Source organism: Arvicola amphibius, chromosome 14, assembly GCF_903992535.2.
Source record: "Arvicola amphibius chromosome 14, mArvAmp1.2, whole genome shotgun sequence".
Lineage (NCBI taxonomy): Eukaryota > Metazoa > Chordata > Mammalia > Rodentia > Cricetidae > Arvicola > Arvicola amphibius.
Genome location: NC_052060.1, coordinates 17,825,873 through 17,847,147, shown reverse-complemented (window position 1 = coordinate 17,847,147; position 21,275 = coordinate 17,825,873). Strand labels below are relative to the sequence as shown.

Sequence of the window (21,275 nt, the reverse complement as noted above, 5' to 3'; positions counted from 1 at the left end):
CCTAAAATTATTTTCTTTTCTTTTTTTTTTTTTTGTTTTTCGAGACAGGGTTTCCCTGTAGTTTCTAGAGCCTGTCCTGGAACTAGCTCTTGTAGACCAGGCTGGCCTTGAACTCAGAGATCCGCCTGCCTCTGCCTCCCGAGTGCTGGGATTAAAGGCGTGCACCACCACCGCCCGGCTAAAATTATTTTCTTATATGCTTAATTATAATAATTATGTTATCGCTAGTCTTCTAATTCAGGTGCAGCCCTCCAGGGCATAAGTACTCAATGGTCCTTATGGCTGTCACTTAGTGCACTTACCTTTGTTTTCTTACTGCTTCACTTCCTCGGATCACCCTGCTGATACCCTGTATATAGTGCTGTTTTCAGAACTTTTGTTTGTTTCCAATATCACAATCTGTATCCCCTTCTATCAGTAAAAGTTATCTTTTGATTCATCTTTAACGGAAATCCTGTATTTGTTTTACCATCACTTAGCAGCTATGTGAACATGTTAATTAGTCTCTATATTAGTTTCCTTTTCCTGTAAAAATTATGAAAATTAGCATACACATTCCTACTCTCCCAGATTGTTGTGGGGATGAAATTAATTTATACAGTATTCTTAGTTGGTATAGAAGCTTAATATTATCTATTATCATTAAATGAAAGTGTAATTTAAGAAGATAGTGTTGTAACTTAGTGGTAGTACTTTCTTAGCACTTTCAAGGCCCTGTCCAATCTGTTCAACATCACAAACATGCATGTATAAAAGATCACTTTAGTTAAGTTATTCATCTAATAATACTGCTAATTTGCTAGCTTAGCATCTCATTTTCCATACACACGTGTATCTGTATGTACATCTGTGTATAAAGTGATTAGGCTGTTTCTAACATCTCATTCCATTGTTAACTGACTGAATCAGTGTAAGATGGACTGTGATCTGTAAAATCAGATAAGCTGTAAGGTATGGAAGTGCATGACTATTAATGTCCCATAATTTCACTTAAAGGAAGTTTATATACTTTTTAGTGAGAGTTAGAACTAAAATTAGGTCCCTGCGGACTTCCTATTTGGTGTTAGCTCTGTCATGTTGACTTTTTTCTTTTTAATGTACTGGAAATATATAGGTAGCAATTGACAAATTTATCTCCCTTTGCTCCTCAGGTAAATAGCTACAGAAGACTACCAAACAAGATAAATCATTATCTCCAAGTAAAAGAAAACTAAGATCCATGAGTGGGCATCGGTCAACAAGGAAACGATGTGGAGATTCCCACCCAGAGTCCCCTGTGGGCTTTGGGCATATGAGTACTACAGGGTGTATATTAAATAAATTGTTTCAGTTACCAACACCACCACTGTCAAGACACCAATTAAAACGGCTGGAAGAACATAGGTATCAGAGTGCTGGACGGTCCCTGCTCGAACCCTTAATGCAAGGATACTGGGAATGGCTAGTTAGAAGAGTACCCTCATGGATTGCCCCAAATCTCATCACCATCATTGGACTATCGATAAATATCTGTACAACTATTTTGTTAGTCTTCTACTGCCCTACAGCTACAGAGCAGGTAAGAGTGTTGCCTTAACAACAGTGACATTTGTTATAGCTCAGAATCATTGTAATTGGGAATCTTAGGTCACTTTATATAAAGGCATAATGTTCTCACAGCTGTTTGTTAACTGTCTTTATCCTATCACACTTTAATGAATTGAATAAGTCCTTCCTATTTGTATGACTGTTGCTTATCAGAGACTCGAAGAAAGGGGGATTCGAGATGGCATGACTAAAAGCACAAGGAGTGGCACCTGATACCTGTGACCCAGCACAGGAGGCTGAGACAGAAAGGTCTTGAGCTGGAAGCAAGTGTCACTTCATAGCAAGTTTAGGGCAAGCCTGACCGAGCCTTTTGTTCCACATGTGTCTCTTTTTTCTTTTAATTCCTGCTTTATTATACAAACACGGTTCTTACAGTGTGAATATATTTCTAGTTTCTTATGTTTTAAAGACAGTCTTTTACTCTAAAACTGACACTGGAGGCTGGCTTCAGACTCCATAACTTCCTAATCTATGCTGAGATTATAAAAACATACAGTTATACCTGGCTCATTTTCACAAATAGCTTGCTGTATATCAGTCAGGATACTTGGGAGAGCAAAAACCAATACAGCTGTATAATGGCATCACATTTCCTTGGAACTGTTTCACGTAGGGGTGCCTGGACTGTTACTTCCAAAGGATTTTGGTCTAGATTATGGATCCTTAAAAGAAATAGCAAGTAGGTTGTTGATTGCAATGGAAGGATTTTAATGATCCTAAACCAGATCAGAAAGAAGACCAGAGTGTAAGAGAAGGTTTAAGAGTGACTCAGACATTAATCATTTATTGAATACCACAGAATGTGCTAGGTAACCATGGTTCCCTGTGTGATGCTTTTCTTGAACAGTTTTCTTAAGTGATTTAGATTTACTTGAGACAGAATAGGAAATCACAAGGACGTTTTCAAAATTGTGAGGAAGGCTTGAGGTAGAAAATGACTTTAACACTCTTTCTGTGTTTTGCATGGCACAAATGTCCTGCAAAGCTGCATGGCAGAAATACTTGTTAGACTCAGCCCAAGATATTGAAATAGGTGATGGCTGTTCTGTGATAGTCTATCATCCTGAGATTGTCAGTCAGATACAAAAAGTCTCTAACCCTTCATCTGTCTAAATCTGATTTGTAGTATTGTGAGAATTAATGTATTCAGTATGTCCAGCATACAGCGTTCAGGAGATAGAAGCTGAGTATTGTTTCGTTTGGGCAAAGAGATTAAGTATATAACTGTCTTTCTTATAACACCTCCCATTCCTGATTTATTCTATGATGCATAATAAGTAGGATAAACAATCAAGTCCCTATTGAGTTTTTTGTGTTTTGTTTATTCATATTTTAAAAATCAAAAGTTCTGTAAATTTAGCACTCAAAATAGTTTCAGTTCTATGTATTTGATTCTTTTGGGTCTTTCACCAGTAGTGATGGCAAAGTTTTGTGGGCATGAGTTATGAATATTCTGTTCATTTTTCTGCTCAAGAATTTTTAAAACATTTTGCTTTTTAATGTTTTATCTTTTAGATTATAGCATAATTACAATATTTCTCTCTTTGCTTGCCATTAAACCCTCTGCATGTAAATACCAATTTTTCTAAGAAAAATGAGGTTCATTTTTTGAATGGCTTCAGCTGGATTTGTTTTTGTTAGGACAAGGAAACTTCTGGTCAATAGGTAAGAAAAGTAAGTTAATCTTTTCCAAATTCTTCAGGTAGAAATTGCGACCTTTTTTTTGTAAATAGAATACCAAAATATCCCTTTGATCTGTTTGTTATTAAAATATTAAATTTTATCAGCTTAGTACCTTAGATTTTTGTTTCTTTTGTTGATGGGTTCTTGTTTGGTTGGTTTTTTTTTTTTTTTTTTTTTTTTGAGACAGAATCTTCTATGATTACAAGCATGTGCTACCTACTAGTATTTTGTTTTACTACTGTTTTTTAATTTTACATTTTTGGGCTAGACAGGTAACTCAGTGGTTAAGACACATTATTGCTTCATAGTTAGGCTCTTAGCACCCAAATCTGGAAGCTTACAACCACCTGTAACTCCAGCCCCAGGGGACCCAACATTGTATTACTAGAAGTTAGTATTACCTGTTTTACTCACATAGACACACATATATACACATAATTTAAAATAATAAAATTAATTTTTTTCCTTTGGTATTTCGAGGCAGGGTTTCTGTGTAGCTTTGGAGCCTGAACTAGCTCTTGTAGACCAGGCTGGGCTTGAACTCAGAGATCTGCCTGCCACTGCTTCCCAAGTGCTGAGATTAAAGGCATGCACTGCTGCCACTGCCCGGCTCGAAATAAATGTTTTTTTAAAAAAACTTTTTTGTTGTTGTTGTTTTGAGACAGCACTCCACTTTGTTGCTCCTTGGTGTGTAGACCAGGTTGGCTTTAAGCACTCTCAGTCCCCATGCCCATGCCTCTGAAGTGCTGAGATTGTAGGTGGATATCTCTAAGCCCGGCTTTAGCTTAGGTTTTAGGACCATAAACTAACGTTGGGTTTAGTCTTGCGGCTTTATGTATGTAGTATATTAGAGTTACTTTTGCCATGTAAGACAGATAAAGGAAGTTAGTATTACCTGTTTTGTGCACATGAAAATCCTAATTGATCTGTCCTGTTGCTAGTGTGTTTTACTGAGTTGCCAGCACTACTACAAGAGCAGGAAGAGGAGAAGGAATAATGATCAGACCTCTGGTCTATGTAGGGTGGCGCTTATAATCCCAGCTAAATCAGGAGGGTCTCCATTTCTAGCCCATCCTGAACTGTGGAGTAAAGACTTTTGTTGAATTTGAATACATTTTTTTGTTAAATAAACATGAGGTTTTTCTTTTATTCATTTGTTTTTGTTGCTGTTTTGTGCTTTTGATTTAACTCACTATAATACCTTGGTCAATTTTTAGCATAGAAAAATGAAAACTCAAATATCCCGTTCACAATATCTCTGTATAGTTAATTTCTATTGCCATTCAAAGGAGAAGAAATTCAACAAAAAAAAAAATATAAAAGAAAAAGTAAAATTCTTCCTCTATATGACTGTATTAGTTACTTTTCTTAGTGGTGTGACAACATGTCTAACTAATACAGCCAGAGGGTTTCTTTTGGCTCATAGTCTGGGGGAAAAGTCTAACGTGGCAGGGAAGGCAATGGTGACAGCAACATGAGGCAGCCGGTCACACTGTAGTGCAGCCAGGAAGCAGAGAAAGATGGATGTTGTTGCTCAGCTACCTTCCTTCATTTTCCTTCACAGTTTGGGATCCCAGTGCATGAGATGGTGTCACGCATATCCAGGATAGATCTGGCCTACCCTCAGTTTTCAGGATGAGTCTAAATCCAGTCGTTTGACAGTGAAGATTAACCATTACCCCTACCTTTCCTTACTGTCCTTGCCTTTCTGTCAGATTTTGCCAGTCAGCTTTCTTATCTACATATCTTAGTAATGATACTTGACTGATCCATGTGTTCTTTTCTTCACCTGGCTTTTAAATTAGCTGAGACCACACCTGGAATAGGAGGCTTTCTTTAAAAATAAAAATACCCCATAGCTGTAAAATAATGGAAATGAGGAAAAAGTGATTAAATATTAGGTATTTTTACAAATTTACAGAAGGAAAGGAAAAGATAAAACCAGGAAAACTAGTGTGCCTTTTTTTAATGTAATTGTTATTTTGCTGTTTCCTGACATTGTATGCACACTAATAGTTGAAGTCCTCTCTGTTTTCATGGTAATACTGTAGCTTATTTAAATCCTATACAGGCTGCAAGGAAAGTCTTGTGGTTTTAGTTCTCCAAAGCAGAGCTATTCAGTAGCATTTCTGTGGTTGTTGGAGTGTTCTTTGTGTGGCTAGGATGGTAGTAAGCCACTTGACTACTGAGCATTTGAAACTATAACTATAGAGCTGAATTTTTTTGTCTAATTATACTTAATTCAAACCAAAATATGTGCACATGGCTAATGGCTACTGTGTTGGGACAATGGGACTTAGAGGATGCTGAGTCTTGGAGGAAAAAGAGCAGTAGGCCTGGGCCCAGAAGAGGGGATCCTTAGTCACAAAGGGTTCCTTGGCCATTTCCGTGTATTTGTATGACTGTATACTGCCTCCGGTTTCAGAGAGGTACATCTTATATGGTCCTTAATAGCCTCAGTTCTAAAAGTGTAGAGTACCAATAAAATGCTTTAAAGAAGATCATTATTGTTTAATACTAAGTTATAAACAAATCTCTAGCAGAGAAAAACCCTTTTCAGTATAGAATATACTGATATTTTACAGCTATTGAATATTAATATAATGTAACTTGACAACTGATATATAAGAAAATACTGTGATAAAATAATTTTTTATAGTCTAGACACAAAAAAATGCACAATGTTTAAATCACCATAGTTTTCAAAAAAACAACAAAGTATTCTTTATGAATGTGACTATAAATATATGAAAAATAGTTTCAGGCCTTCACAAACCAGAGCATCTTGGCCATAGTGTTGTTCTATGAACCTTTGTAAGCACATGTTAAAAACAAGTTGCTTGATACAGAAAATGTGAAAAATATTTGTATTGTTGACCGTACTCAAACATTCTCAGTATACATCACTACACTGGGAGCTAGAAGTCCTGCAGTGAGAAGTGAGGAATGTGCTTAGCACTGTGGACCCAGTGTCTCCCTGATGAAGTGAGGGGATGCTGTGCTAGTTCTCTTATGGTTTGCATTGCTTCTTTAGGCAGCATTTCCAGGTATGGTAACAAACACACTCTTGAATCCTAGATCTTGGGAGGGAGGTAGAGGCAGGAATTCTAGACTAGCCTCAGCTACCTAGAGATTTCAGTTCAGTCAGACTCTTCCTCATAAAATAAGAAAAATTTTGATCAGCAGCCGGGCGGTGGTGGCGCACGCCTTTAATCCCAGCTCTGGGGAGGCAGAGACAGGCGGATCTCTGTGAGTTCGAGGCCAGCCTGGTCTACAAGAGCTAGTTCCAGGACAGGCTCCAAAAGCCACAGAGAAAGAGAAACCCTGTCTCAAAAAACCAAACAAAAAAAAAAAAAAAAAAATTAATCAGCATGGTGCTACAGGCCTATAATTCCAAAACTTGGAAGGTAGAAGCAGAAGGAATTCAAGGCCAAAACAAAGTTGGCTATACAGAGAGTTTGGGAATAGACTGGGCTGCATAATTCCCTATTTCAGAACAACAGAAATGAAAACAGGGTGTCAAGAAATCCAGGCTGGCTGTCAACTAACTGGATAGCCAGGGTTGACCTTGAGTGGCTGATCCTCCTGTTTTCACCTCCCAAATGCTAGAATTACAGCAGGTTCCCATGTAAGGTATTATATTGATTAAATAATAGGGGGATTTAGAGAAGACAATGCAGCCTCTCCTGAGAGTTCTGTAAAATTCCTGCAAAGTACAGTTATCCTTTGAGAATTGTAAAGGATTGATTCCACACAGAAATCAAAGTCTGCAGATGCTTATGTACCTTCCCTAAAATTGTCTTAAATGCACATATAATCCATATGTACCCTTCCATATTCTGAAGACAATCTCTAGACTACTGGTAATAAACGCTCTTAAGTAGCTATGTGTAGTATTATTTAAGAAAATAAGAAATATTGGTATAGATGCAGGTTTTTATACTTTAGAACTTTGGCTGGTTGAATCCCTTGGTTACGGAACCCAAACACACAGGGGATCTATTGTTGTTAATGGAAACCTTCTTGAGCACTCTTAAAGAGTTTGATTGAAGTAACAATCCTAGTTACTTCAAGCTTCAATAAGTTCTTTATTATTTAGTTCTTGCATCATCTCCCACACCTTTCAACCAGGAGTACTTCTCTAGGGAATGAAGAGAAATTGGGCTGGCAAGATGGGCTTTATGGATAAAAGCAGTAGCCTCAGTCTAAAGACCTGAGTTCAATTTGTGGAAGGAAAAAACCTCTGACCTCCACATGATTCCCCTCCCTCCCTTCCTACCTCCCTCCCTTCCTCCCTCCCCTTTTCATTCCCTCCCTCCCTCCCTCCATCCCTTCCTCCCTCTCCCCTCCCTCTTCTCTCCCCCCCTCGTGCACACGTGTGCACGCTCACGCACACTAAGTAAATGTGATTGAAATGAAGATTAAATATCTGCTGTTAAACATTTTAGCCAAACCAAGGTAATGAAAATATCTGAGTATTCTTGGTTTTTTATTTTTATTTATTGCACAGGCACCTCTTTGGGCATACATTGCTTGTGCATGTGGCCTTTTCATCTACCAGTCTTTGGATGCTATAGATGGGAAACAAGCAAGAAGAACCAATAGTAGCTCTCCTTTGGGAGAACTTTTTGATCATGGCTGTGACTCGCTATCAACAGGTATTGTTGCTTTTTAATGCTGAGAAATATTAACTGATAGAAACAATGTGATAAGTGTTGGAATAAATTTAGTTAGTTCCCAAGCAGACGATTTTATATTAAATTTTAGTGTTTTTTGAAACTTGTGGTTCTGGTTAATGCTTGTTCATTGTTGGCAGTATGGGAAAATTTGGAGCCTAAACTTACTTGTATTTATTTTTAACCCTAAGTTTTGGTTTTGGCTGTTTTTATTTTGTTTTGTTTTGTTTTTGTTCTTTTCCTAGTACTTGGAGTTTAAACCCAGAGCTTTACATATGCTAGGCTAGTCAAGCCTGATGTGGGATGTCCTACTGTATATGTATTGCTTTTATTGGTGAATGAGTGATAATAGATTATCTTTAGCTCATCTAAGATGATTTTCAGCCCAATTGATGTTATAGATGCCATTCAGTTTTCATTTTCATTTTTCTTCTGCAGTTTTTGTGGTTCTTGGAACTTGTATTGCAGTGCAACTTGGTACAAATCCTGACTGGATGTTTTTTTGTTGTTTTGCTGGGACATTCATGTTCTATTGTGCACACTGGCAAACATATGTTTCTGGAACATTGAGATTTGGAATGTAAGTAATACTTAATGGTAATTTTGTCTTTGCTTTCAAATATGGAGAATGTTGCTTATAGATATTAAGTATCAAGAATTGATCAAGTAAACTATGTAAAACCATTTTCTCTTTGTCATATATCTCTGTATGCCTTTGGGGAAGAAGTACCAGTAGTATTTTTAAAGTAGGATGGAAAGCTCCTGACTCATCATCACAGGTGTTCCCAGATTCACTTTTTTTATCATACTGTTTTTTCCCCTTAATTCCATGTTTTATTTTGACATATAGAAATTATTATTGTTATTTTCAGACAAGTTTTCTCTGTAGCTTTGGTGCCTGTCCCGGAACTAGCTCTTGTAAACCAGAGCTGGCCTCGAACTCCCAGAGATCCTTCTGCCTCTGCCTCCCGAGTGCTGGGATTAAAGGCGTGCGCCACCACCGCCTTATTTTTAAGAGAGAGTTTCTGAACTGGGGAGATGGCTCAGTGGTTAAAGCATGCACTGCTCTTCTAGATGTGACCTGTGTTTAGTTCCTAGCACCTATGTCAGGGAGTCCATGACCACCTGTAACTCCAGTTCCATTGGATCTGACACCTTCTTCTTGCAAATATCCACATATTGTCACATAATTAAAACTAAATATTTTTTGAAGAAAAGGATTAGTTTTTAAGAGCAAAGAACGGGTCTTTCTTTAAGTGTCATAGTTTAATTAGTTAAAGTATTTTATACTGTTTTACTTACAAATCTACAAAAATAATTCAGTTGATAGCACACTATTTAGCTTTTTCTTTTCTTTCTTTTTTTTTTTGCTGCCAACAAAATGTCTGAGAATTTAAAAATGAAATACATGTAAACATGAATGAAAAGTTCCTACCTGTTGATCAGTACTTTACCATAATGATTAATGAGTAAATCTTGGGTAGTCTTGGATTGTGATTAAGGATAGCATTCACCATCTAGGTTTTTGTATGTTTGTTTGTTGTTGTTGTTAGATTTATTTATTTTTATTTGATCTGTATGGATGTTTTGCCTGCATATATCTGTGTGCCATGTGCATTCAGGTCCCTTCAAACTGCAGTTAGAGATGGTTGTGAGACACCTTATGGGTGCTGAGAATCCATCCCAGGTCCTCTGGAAGAATAGTGCTTTTAACCACTGAACCATCTCTCCAGCCCCTACCATCTGATTTTTTTTTAATTAATTAATTATAAATACTGTTTATTCTTTATTTTTGGTTTGGGATAAATAAAAAATGAGAAATGGCTATATTTATGAACTGTCAAAAATAAAAATAGCCTTATGACTACAAAATATTTTAACCTAGTCTCTGAATTTCTAATGGCTTTATTTATTTATTTACTTACTTACTTACTTGCTTACTTATTTAGATCCCCAGTAGGATTAGTTTTAACAAGCATCAAAAAGCCTAGATAGGCTACCTAGAAATTCAGTTGCTCACCACAAACTCAGCTCATCCGATTTTTGTTGAATTTTTAAAAGTAGAACACTTAGGGACCATTAAAAATGACTAAATAGATAAAGGCACATTATAAGAGAAAATTTTAATACAGTTTTTAAATAGAACTTAATAAAATAAATAGTTACTAATATTTTGGTGCTAATTTTTAGAAGAAGTTTCTAATAATTTTAAAACTGAGATTTAGAGAATACTTTTAAGGTCTTAACCAAAGGTGGCATGAATGTTCATTTGAAAATTTTTATATGCATTTACCAATTATTTATGAAATGGTCCAGGCTCAGAAAACGTTGAAGAATTCTAATTTAAAGATAATAGTAATTGAATGTGTACTGTTGCTTTGTTTTCATAGTCTTTGTCTTAAAATAATATTTTCAGTCTTTTTCTGGTTGAGGTAAAATCACAAATGTTTTTTAAAGATTCTAAGATCTTTGGATTTTTTTTTCTTAATTAAATTGCAAGTTTTAGTGATGTTGGTGTTTTCTGAAATGCCATGCCTTGTTATCTAGATTTCACATCATTCATGTTTTCATTGCTTATTGTCTCAGGGTTTAGGTGTTGTTTGGACCTTCAGATTAAGGGGGAAGGGTTAATTTGTGTACTGAATCTCAGTTGAATTTAACTTTAACCTTATTTATCAACCAGTCCCTTTCAATTTTCTCTTTCAAGTAATGCAACACCAGCTATATGGTGTGTTAACTGGAGGGGGGGAGGGAGGATTATGAAAGTGGTAAAAAAAATTACATAGAAAGTAGTAGTCTTAGGAACAGTTTGATATTGTGGCTTTATATCTTGCAGTCTTAAAATCTCCTGTGATAAAGTATTTATGCAGTCCCATGACTATAAGGGAGTAACAGAGATAAGATTGACAAAGATGCAGAAATTCTTTTTGTCTTTTCTGCTTTGCCAAGAAATGTGGCTTTTATCCGGATCTGCAGGGAACTTTTGCAAGACCTAAAGCTGGGAAATAACAAAGTACCTTTAGAAAAGTCAATCTGGCAATGTGATGGAGAGTGCACTAGGTTTGAGTGTGACAGAAGCAAAAGATCCCTAGTAATAATCAGCATAGTTATAATTAATATGAGGTTCTGTAAAGCTTACATTAACACAGTGGCAATGTTCTTGTAGGGAAAGGGTAGGATGGAGAAAGACTTCAGAAGCAGGTACTGTAGGATATAGTTTCTCACTAGGTACAGGGAATAAATAAAAGGACAGATACTACGACGACTTCCCCCACAGTTTCACTTTGTTGGGAGGTTGTATGGAAAGTGGAGAAAGGCATGTTAGAAAAAGAAATCTATCAAGTAGCAAATTCTACCCAGAAAATGGATGCTAGGGATTCTGTACATCTGAATAGAATAAGAATGACAGAACATTTAGGGAGTGGGCTTGGAATGAAGGCTGTGAAAATAATAGAATAGTCAAATTGGAAGGATATTTGTTGAAACAATGTCAGGAGATAGGTGAATTTTAAGAAGGACGTTTAGTGCTTCCAGGACTCAAAATGAGGTCAGAAAAGTAAATACTGAATTTGGCAATCTGAGCTGTCCCTAATAGTTTCTGATTAGTAATTTAGGGGCTAGATTGTAGAGAGATAAGTTAGTTAATTTCTAGTTAGACTCTCCAGGTAATTTCTGAAATATATGACTAATAGAAAGCATAAATGGATTAGTTAAAGGAGAGGACAGAGGACACACACACACACACAAATTAAGCATGTAGAAGAAATCAGTAGAACATAGATTGAAATTATTGAGAAATAGGGAAAATAATGATTTGTCGAGCAAAATAGCTCAAGATGCAAGACTCAAGTTTTCTAGAATGTACATATAGCTAAGTGGTAGAAAGTTTGCCTATCATACTTGAAGTCTTGCGTTCAACTCTCTAATACTGCCCAAAATTAATTTAGTAAAATATCTGGTAGTATTGAGACCAATGTAAATATAATGCCTAAATTAAATCAAGGGTCATAAGGGAAATTGTACAACTACATTGAAGCAATACTGAATTTCCTTTATAAAGTAAATAGCTATAGCATTCATGGAAAAATGCTGATAGTACTTTACATGTAAGGAACTACTCATCAAAAAACCAGTACACTAGAGGATAGAGAACACATAAAGCCTCCCAAATACTGTTAGCGTTCACAAGTTTTCCTCATGACCAACTATAATAAGTGTGGCTAGATTAAGTTCAGTTAATTTTGTACATAAAAGATAACTTCTTTTTGCTTCACAATGAACAAGGTCAATTCTCAGCAGTAGTTTAAGTAAAGAAATTTTTAGATATAACTTTTTACTTTTTCTTAGGGAAATGAAAACAACCTCAACATTAGAAATATTACTTTTGAATTCTTTTATTTGATTGTTTTAGTGTCATTTATACATGGGTAAAAGGCATCCTGAACATTTCCTTTTTACATGTAATAAATTCAGATCTTCATGCTTTCAGTAACCTTATCAAATAAAATGTTTTCCAAAAAAAATTGTAGATGGACATAATGGTGCATGCCAGAGCTCGGGTAGCTGAGGGGAGAGGATTGGAAGATCAGAGCCAGCATGGGCCACATATGAAGAATCTATCTCCAAAAAATTAAGCAAAAAATAAAAAGACATTTTTGTTCTTCTTAGTCTCTTTCATGCTAATATTTTTAGTTCCAATTTTAAGTTCATAATATCTTGAACAACTGTAAGCAAAACATTTTAGTTCATCGGAGATAAAGAGATGGTTAAAAGTGTGTACTGTTCTTTCAGGGGACAGATTTTGGTTCCCAGCACACCTACCTGGCAGCTCACAGCCACCTGTTATGTTCATCTCTAAGGGAGCTGACACCATCTGGCCACTGAATCTAATAAATAATTTTTAAAGGATTTTAACTCATCTGTGACTAAATACTTTTCATTTAAAATATAGCATTGTGAGGAAAAAATAGGCTTTGAACACATATTTTCAAAGTGTGAGTACATCTTTTAGCCCTGTGCTGTGGTTACAGCTAATATCTGCCTTCCACAGAAAATGGTAGTGACTGTACCATCTAGACAGACCCTTGTCTCACAGTCCTCTTAGACTAAGTCAGTGCTGTTTACTCACACTCATCAAGCCTAGCCTAGCTCTTTACATTTTTATTTGCCTTGATCTGAAGGATTGGGGAAGGAAATCAAGTCAGGGAGCTCAATAGGAGAGCTTGGCTGGTGAGAGAAGAAACGTGTTGAGTTGACATAGAAAAAAGGACACGCTAAGTCCATGCAGATGGCATGGGGATAGCTGGTGACCGATGCTATGAGAGTGTTGGAAGTGAATAGTTTTCTTTCTGTATCTTGAGACAAAGAAGTATTGTGCGCTGTGAAAAATATTGTATTCCTTTTCCATTATCCACAGCAGTTGTATTTTAGCTCATTTGTTATCATCTTTAAATGATGATAGATTACATGAAAAGTTCGTATATCTAGTCTTAAGTCTTAAACCTATATCTGGTGTTTGTAGATTAATACCCTACAGATGTGTATATAGAATTAAATTTATTTAATTTTATGGCTCTAACCATATGGCCCTGGCTGCACTGACTGGCCTGGAACTATAGGCTACAACCGGGCTGGACTCAAAATACAGAGATTCACCTGTTCCTCTTCTTGAGTACTGGGAGTAAAGGCGTGTGCTGCCATGCCCCCAAAATCATTTTTAATGAAATATGCTCACAAATCATTTGAGCTACCTTTATCTTTTAATAGAAACTGTATTTATGCAAAATGTCGGCCTTAAAAAATATCCCCCATACTCTATAAAGGCTGAACTCTTTGGGGATGTTTGTTTGTTTGAAATAGGGTCTCTTTCTAGCCCGGGCTGTTCTAGAATGCAGTTAAGTGAATTTAATGTTAAGTGATCTCTGACATTCTCGTTACGTATAAAGTCTGAGAGTGTATTAATTTTATGGCATTATTTCTAGTGTACTTATAATTTGGTGGACTATTGACTTCCACAATACCTTTATTTCGTTTTTCAGCCTGTACTATTAAGATTTTATATTTATTTTAACTACGAATGATACCATAAAAAATTATTTCTATTAAATAAATTTACACCTTTCCCTCCATAGTTATATGAAAAATGTTAAACTGTATATTCTACTTGTAGTCTGAAAACTATTCTCTTGTTCAAGTAATAATTTCTAAAAACTAATTTATTGAAGACATAATAAGAGACTTGTTGACACTGTTATGTGGCTAAACGGTAGCACACTTACCAGCTGTGTGCATGGCCCTAGGTTTGGTATCCAGTATTACTAAAAAATACTTTAAAAATAGTAAGTAGGTAAATCTTTTTAAAGAATTCTTTATTTTTATTTATATATAATGTGCAAATGCTTGTATGTGTGTTTGTACACCACTTTCATGCAGTGTCTACAGAAACCAGAAGAGGGTGTCAGATCCTCTGGAACTGGAGTTAATTATAGAGGGTTGTGAGCTGCCTTGGTGGGTACTAGAAACTGAATCTCAGTCTATTACAAAAGCAGCCAGTGCTTTTAACCACAGAGCTACCTCTGTAGTCCTGTATTTAATTTCTTAATGTTAATGTTTAATCCATTTTCTGTTGAAGAATCAGGATGCTGTATACGGAGTACCTGTGTACTCTGTGTATATGCTCAAGACTTTATGAGTCACTAATGAGAGATCTTCCTTTTCGTGCCTGCCTAACTGTGTGTTGGTGATGATTTGCTTGTGACAGAATCTCATCTTAGACTTAAACTATTCTTGAACTCATATTTGTGCCTCAGGCTACAAATGCTGGAATTCTAGGCATGTACCGCCATTGAATGAGCCTGGGCTCATTCATTGGGAGCCTAGTGTTATAGATACTATTCTAAGATGAATATTTTTATTAGTGTAAAAATGAAATTATAGTTAGGGTTTCTTGATCATTGGGTAAATTTAAGAACATATTTTTATTGTCAGCATTCTTGGTTCTTAATTTAGATTAATTTTAATTTTTCTTTAGGAAGGAAGAAGGTAGGAAGACCAGAAGTTTAAGGTCTCCCTTTGGGTAGAGATTTAGAGGCCAGCTGGGCTAGGAACCCTGATTTTCTTTTCTTTTTTTTTTTTTTAAAGTGTTTTTCGTGGTGACACAAGCCTAGAATTGCAACACTAGGTAAGCCAAAATAGGTGAAACAAGGCCAGGGACCAAAGATGCCTTAGTAGCTCCATGGTAGGCTGCTTAGTAACATGCACGAAGTCCTTGGTTTGACCCCAAAGCTGGGGATCATACGTGGTCCTGTGGAAAGATGAGTAACTCATATCACAAAATTTATTTAAATCACTTTGTATTTCATTAAATAATGTACTAGGTTGAAATTAAATGCATTTGTTAGCTGTCTTGCTCAACTCAGAAATAAAAATGAAACTTGCAGATAACTGGGGGCCAGGACTGTAGTTGTCTATAAGAAGGTCTGCTGGTTTTTATTACTGGAGGGACTTGTGACTTAGTGAAATTACATAACAAATAACATTTGCCACTCTTCAGTAATTGACTATATTTTTAGTACTAATATTTCTAAGTATCTACTTACAAGTCATTTTAGTGTGTTATATTTCAACTTCTTAAACTACTAATGTAATTTGAATAAGAGATATTTATGTATGCACAAGAGTAGCTTAATAGCACATGAATTGTGTCATTTGATCTGGAGTCTTTATAAAGGTAATGCTTCCTTTGAAATCTAGTTTTTGCTACCTGTTTTAATAGGGCTCATTAGAAAAATACCTGAGTAAAGTTATTTTGAAATGTTTGTTTTCTTATGCATAGATTCGATGTTACAGAGTCCCAGATCATAATTATATTATTCCAGCTTCTCTCAGGAACCCTGGGGCCTTGGTTCTGGAACTTCACGGTAACTGCTAGAATATTCATGCAGTCTAATGAACAATGGCGTGAATTCAATAAAGACAGCACCTTTGTCATGCACAGAATGTTTGAAGAAATGAAAATTCAAATGTTTCTGGTGATATTTTAGAGATAAATGTTACTAGAAAATGAATTATTTTAAAATATAATAGGGCAATAAAAATCTACCCTTTACATATATATACATATATAAAGTAAAGCTTTTCAAAGCAGTATCTCTGGTTTGATGCCGGTGACAATTCTGTCTCCCATTTACCTATAGTACTTAATATTGTTTACAATCTATGTGATATTTTTAAAGCACCTTTCCACCATTATTTTTATCTTTTTCTTTCATGCATATGAAAGAAATATATAAATATTAATTGTTTATAAACACACATTTAAAAACAAAAAACAAGCAGAGTTTTGTTTTTCAAATAAGTTGAAAAAACTCCATATTCATATAAGAAACATTCTGCTTATTTTCTTAACTTCTTTTGCATGCCCTTTAACTATTCTGTGTAGTTCTGCTCGGATTAGCAATAATCTTAGTGTTAACAAAAACAAAAGAAACAGTAATTTCACAAATTTACGCTAGAAGCTAGTCTCATCTAGTCCCATTTCTGTTTCTTTCTAATGTTTTCTTCTTTTTTGTGCTTTTGAAACTACCCTTGGCTCTCTTGTTTCTATAGCCGTCCTTTGAATGCCTTCCCTTCTTACCCTTTTTTTCTCTAGTAGATGTATGTTTCCCTGATGAAGTGCTAACTGTTAATATATGGGGTTTTCCTTCTCATGTTAGAATTAAACTTTTGACCCTATGACTTTTAGGAAATGTTTCCCTAGTCAGGTAATCCTTCAACTATAATAGGGAAGTTTATTTACAAGCAGGAGTAGCTTACTCACGTCTTATTTTACCATTTAAGAAATGTTGGGAAATATTTGTCCGTGTGAAAACTTGACAGATCATTCTGACTGTGCAAGCCTGCTTACTTCTCTTCCACCTTAGCAGAGAACTCTCTGGAAGGCACGTTACAGCATTCTAAACTCAGATCTCAGTGACAGAAAATAGTGTTGGAGACAAAAGAATTTTGGGATGTGGAGAATACTGAGAAATTCATTAGTAGGTTCCAGTAGCCATTTTCATTTGAACCTCACTCTGCCCTTCTTTATTCTTCTCTTTCCAAAGACTTCTCATTGCTCATTGTAATTGTCTGGATACGTTGTCTGTGATAGCTCATTGTTGGTTATTAATAATTGGAGCTAACCACATTTTTACCTGTAATATCAATGAAAGTAACCGTCAGAATGAAGGCAGTGTTATTTACTTTCATATTGTTTGTTTATAAAAATCAAAATAACAGATATTTTGGTCCAGGAGGTAACTTGGTGGTTGAATGCTTACCTAGAATATCCAAAGCCATGACTTTGATCCCCAGCATCAACAAAAGGAATTTTTTAAAAAGTACCCTAAATTTATGGAGCCCTTTGTGCTGTGCTAAAATATTTTTGGAGACTGATACATTTGAATGTAACAAAAAAGTTTTATTTTCAAAATATGCTGTTGTCTCCAGATATGCTGTTTTTGTTTTCATTGGGTACTAATGTTCAGAGATTTTCTTTTGTTCCTTGTATTTATTGCTTTGTCTTATATGATCATTCTTTCAATGATCAATGATTTTAACTGAAATTAAATCATCAGATCTATTAAATTTTATTCAAAGTTGGAGGAAAAAAGCTTTAGAAAAAAATGTTTTTACTAATTTGTTTCTGAATGAATTTATTAGCCTTTAAATTTCCTCTATTGTCTATTCTAGCCTAGCAATTTTTGGTTAAAATTGTATTACAGTACAGAAACATCACCCTGAAATGATAATAAAAAGTGAAAACTTCAGACAAATGATTATCTTCACTGATAGATTAAAAATTAAAGAATTTTGCGATTACATTAAGAACAACACTCCCCTTTACTTGTTCAGGGTTCTGCTTATTTTCCCTGTAACTTTGGAAAAGCCACTTAACACTTCTGAGTTTCCTCAAATATAAAATGGTAATACATTACCATTACCATTAGGGTAACTGTAAGGGTAGGAAGTATTAAAAACACATACTGAATATAGTGAATCTTCTTTATCTTCATATTTTAAAGCCTTAACGACTTCCAATATTATACAGATCTCTTCTAGAACTGACTGATAGAGAAGCAAAGCAAGGCAGTAATTCTTTAACTGTATACTATGACTTGATGCTAAATGGGCAAAAAAGACCCTGAGTTTTTCTGTTTGAAAAGTTGCCATTTAAATCTGTATCTACCCCTAGTTCCTCTGCTTCAGAGGACTTTGGCTGTATTTGTCTTTATTTAAAGTTTTCAGCGGAATTTCTCTTTTTAATTTTCTCAGAAAATCTGAGTATCTGTACTCATGTGGTAGGTAATACTATTTTAGAATAATTCAATTTATTTAAAAAATAAACAGATTTGTCTTTTCTCTGTATGTAGTATTTGAATTAAAAATACTTGGAGGTATTGTTGAGCTATATTGTTAATATTAGTTAGTATTAATCAAAGCTTGTCATGCATCATTTGCTTCTTGTGAAGGGTAGAAAGTAAAATATCTTGGCTGATCTTCATTATGGTCTTCTAACACTGTATCTCACCCATAATATTTGACATCCATATCCATTTACAAACAAATCTGTAGTTAATAATAATCCTAATCATTGAATATGATTCCCAAGTCCTTCAAATTGATGATTTTTAAGGGAAATACTTGGTTTTTATTTTCGTTTTTAAACATAAGTTCAGGAGTCAGAATACAAACGAGGGAATTTTGTTTGTTTGTTTTGCTTTTCTATTCTGAATGTATCCTTACTTCATATGCTATGTTAACCATGCTAATAGTAAGCCCAAGTTACAAAACATTTACTATTTATAATAGAAATAGTTAACTTACAAATTAGCTGCAAGTGTTATTTTTATGTGCTTATGACACATGTAAAAGAAAAGACTAGATTATTTCCTCATCTTAGAGGGGAAACCATATTAAGTTCTGGCAACAGAATATGAGTGTGGTGGTCAGCTCTCATGGATCCCTTTGTATCCTTGGTTACAAACTGAATTAGAACGCAAATGAAGTGCATCCATTAATTTACTATCTTTCTGAAAGATGAGATAAAAATGAAACTTAGAAAATAGTCAGAGGCTAAGGTATAATTTAGTGGTGGAGAGCTTGCCTCCCCTGTATTAGACCTTGGATTTATTCCCAGCTCTGTAGTAAGAGAAGTCAGAAAATTTCCTCGTAGTTGGCAGACTTACATAGCTTGGGGTTATTTCACAATTTTTTTTTAACTTTTAAAGGCCATTTTCTATCTCTGATACAGTAACTGCCCTGATAGGAAGTGTTCTAAGCTGCCAACCTGTAGTGTTGGAAGGCTCATGAGATTTTCAAGTCAGCTAAAGAATTCATTGTTCCCTTGTTCAGGGGGTTAAAATGACTCATATTTGTTTAAGGACATTTTCTTTTCTTTATATCAGGGTCTGGCTTTGTACCCCAGGCTTGAACTGTAGTTCTCATGCTTAGCCTTACCAAGTACTGGAATAACAGGCCAGTGCCACCATGCCTGGTTTATTTTCCTTGTGTCTCCGTATCTAACTATACCTGTAGAATAGTGCTTGCAGAAACGATTTGCTGAGGCTGGAGAGCTGGCTTGGCAGTTCAGAGCACAGGCTGTTCTTCCATATGATCCTGGTTCAATTCCCAGCACCCACATTGCAGCGCATAGCTGTCTGTAACTCCAGTTTCAGGGGATCCGGTGCACATGGTGCACAAAAATGTGTGCAGGCAAAACACCCATACATAAAAAGTAAAGTAATGACCAAAAAAAAAAAAAATGATTTTGGTCCACAGGCTTAGTGTGTACTTTGACCCTGATTTTGACATTGGAACTGCCACCCCACAGTCACCCTATCCAGAGACTAGGAAACCTTAGACTCTACGATGTATAGCTCCCCTCTCCCCTTCCTCCTTTTGTGATAGACATCTGAACAGTGTTTGTCTCTGGTTTGTAGTAGTTTAGATATGTTCTGACAAGAGATTACATTTTACGTTGTTCAAAGTCCCTGGGAAAATTTTTGTCCATTCACAATGTATTAAAATTTAAGTAGAAAAGGTAAATTATTTTAAATCAATACCAATAAAGTACTAATTGTAATAAGATATTAATAAAGATCTCAAAATACATTCCAAGGCTAAAGAAAATTTTATTTTCTCCCTCTAGAGCTTTAGACTATAGAAAACTAATGTTACAGGAAAGAAATATATATATCTAAATCTTTGTTTTGGGTGCTCTTATGCTACAAAGCTTCCCCCTCCCCCAGGGATTTTTTTTTTTCTCAAGGGATGATTATTGTCCTTTTTGAAGACAGTCATTGAATTGGGGAACATTAGTAGCTCTTGGTCTCCATTCTAAAATTAATGAAAATAAATTGAGCTGAAGAGGTGGCTAAGTAGTTAAGAGTACTTGCTACTTAGTCATGGTTACGAGTTTGGATCTCAGCACCCATGTGCCAAGTCATGCATCAGAAAAGGGCATGTGATTCCGAATCTAACAGAATCTGAAGTCCTCTCTGACCTCGGAGCAATGTTAGTCAGTTCTTATGAAGGGAGTTTAGACATTTGTTCTAAATCCTATAAACAAATAGGGAAAAGTACACCTAATTCCCTGCCAACTGGTAAGTTTTCCTTGACTCTCTCTCTCACATACAGAGACAATATCTGAATAGTTTAGAAAATCTTCCAAAACTTTTCCTAGAAACCTTACCTTAAGCCTATACAGATCTTTTTTGTTTCCTTTTCTCTCTTAAACTCATCCATAGTTCAAAGATTTATTGTGTGAGGTTTCTCCATTTTAATTTTGTAATTCTATACTTCTGGCCCTTCCCCTTCCAAAAGGCTACTTCATATTTCCAGCAAAATGTTGTAAGATGTCTACCCTCCACCCAAGACAGAGTCGATCATCTTTGACACACCTACCTGCTTAGTCTCCTGAGTCTGCCACTGAGTGTAAAGCCCCTATTGGCATCACCTTCCTCAGGTCAGCTCTACAGAGTCTTTTCAGCTACTTCAGTGCAGCTTTTTTTTCAGTAAATGTATATTAAAATGATTACATCACTGCTTGCAGCTAAATATGCATTTATTTAAAACATTTATGCGGCAAATAAAGATCAGTAGTTTTTATTTTGAAGAGACTGGTTTCAAGCCAATTACTTCTGAGTGTTAGAGCTTACATATCCTAAGCTCATGTGGATTGCCTGCTTAAGAATCAGTTGTAGAAGTGGGGATCTGTCCTGTAGAAACTAAACCTCCTTCCTGTTGATAATTGGCTTTTCTTAGGTTTTTATATTTAATAAGTTATCCACC

General features: G+C 35.5%; 1 protein-coding gene across 2 annotated transcripts in view; it reads left to right on the top strand.

Moving 5' to 3' along the window:
* The window catches only part of Cept1 (choline/ethanolamine phosphotransferase 1), a 39,851-nt gene that overhangs the window by 6,864 nt on the left and 11,712 nt on the right, over positions 1-21,275 (top strand). The window contains exons 2-5 of one of the 2 annotated variants that reach the window (XM_038311040.2): positions 1,152-1,558; positions 7,781-7,928; positions 8,385-8,526; positions 15,781-15,865. In XM_038311040.2, the coding sequence (XP_038166968.1) occupies positions 1,220-1,558; positions 7,781-7,928; positions 8,385-8,526; positions 15,781-15,865 (714 nt within the window). In that variant the 5' untranslated portion in view covers positions 1,152-1,219. The remainder of the gene's footprint in view (positions 1-1,151; positions 1,559-7,780; positions 7,929-8,384; positions 8,527-15,780; positions 15,866-21,275) is intronic. The other variant, XM_038311041.2, reaches the window with a different exon arrangement.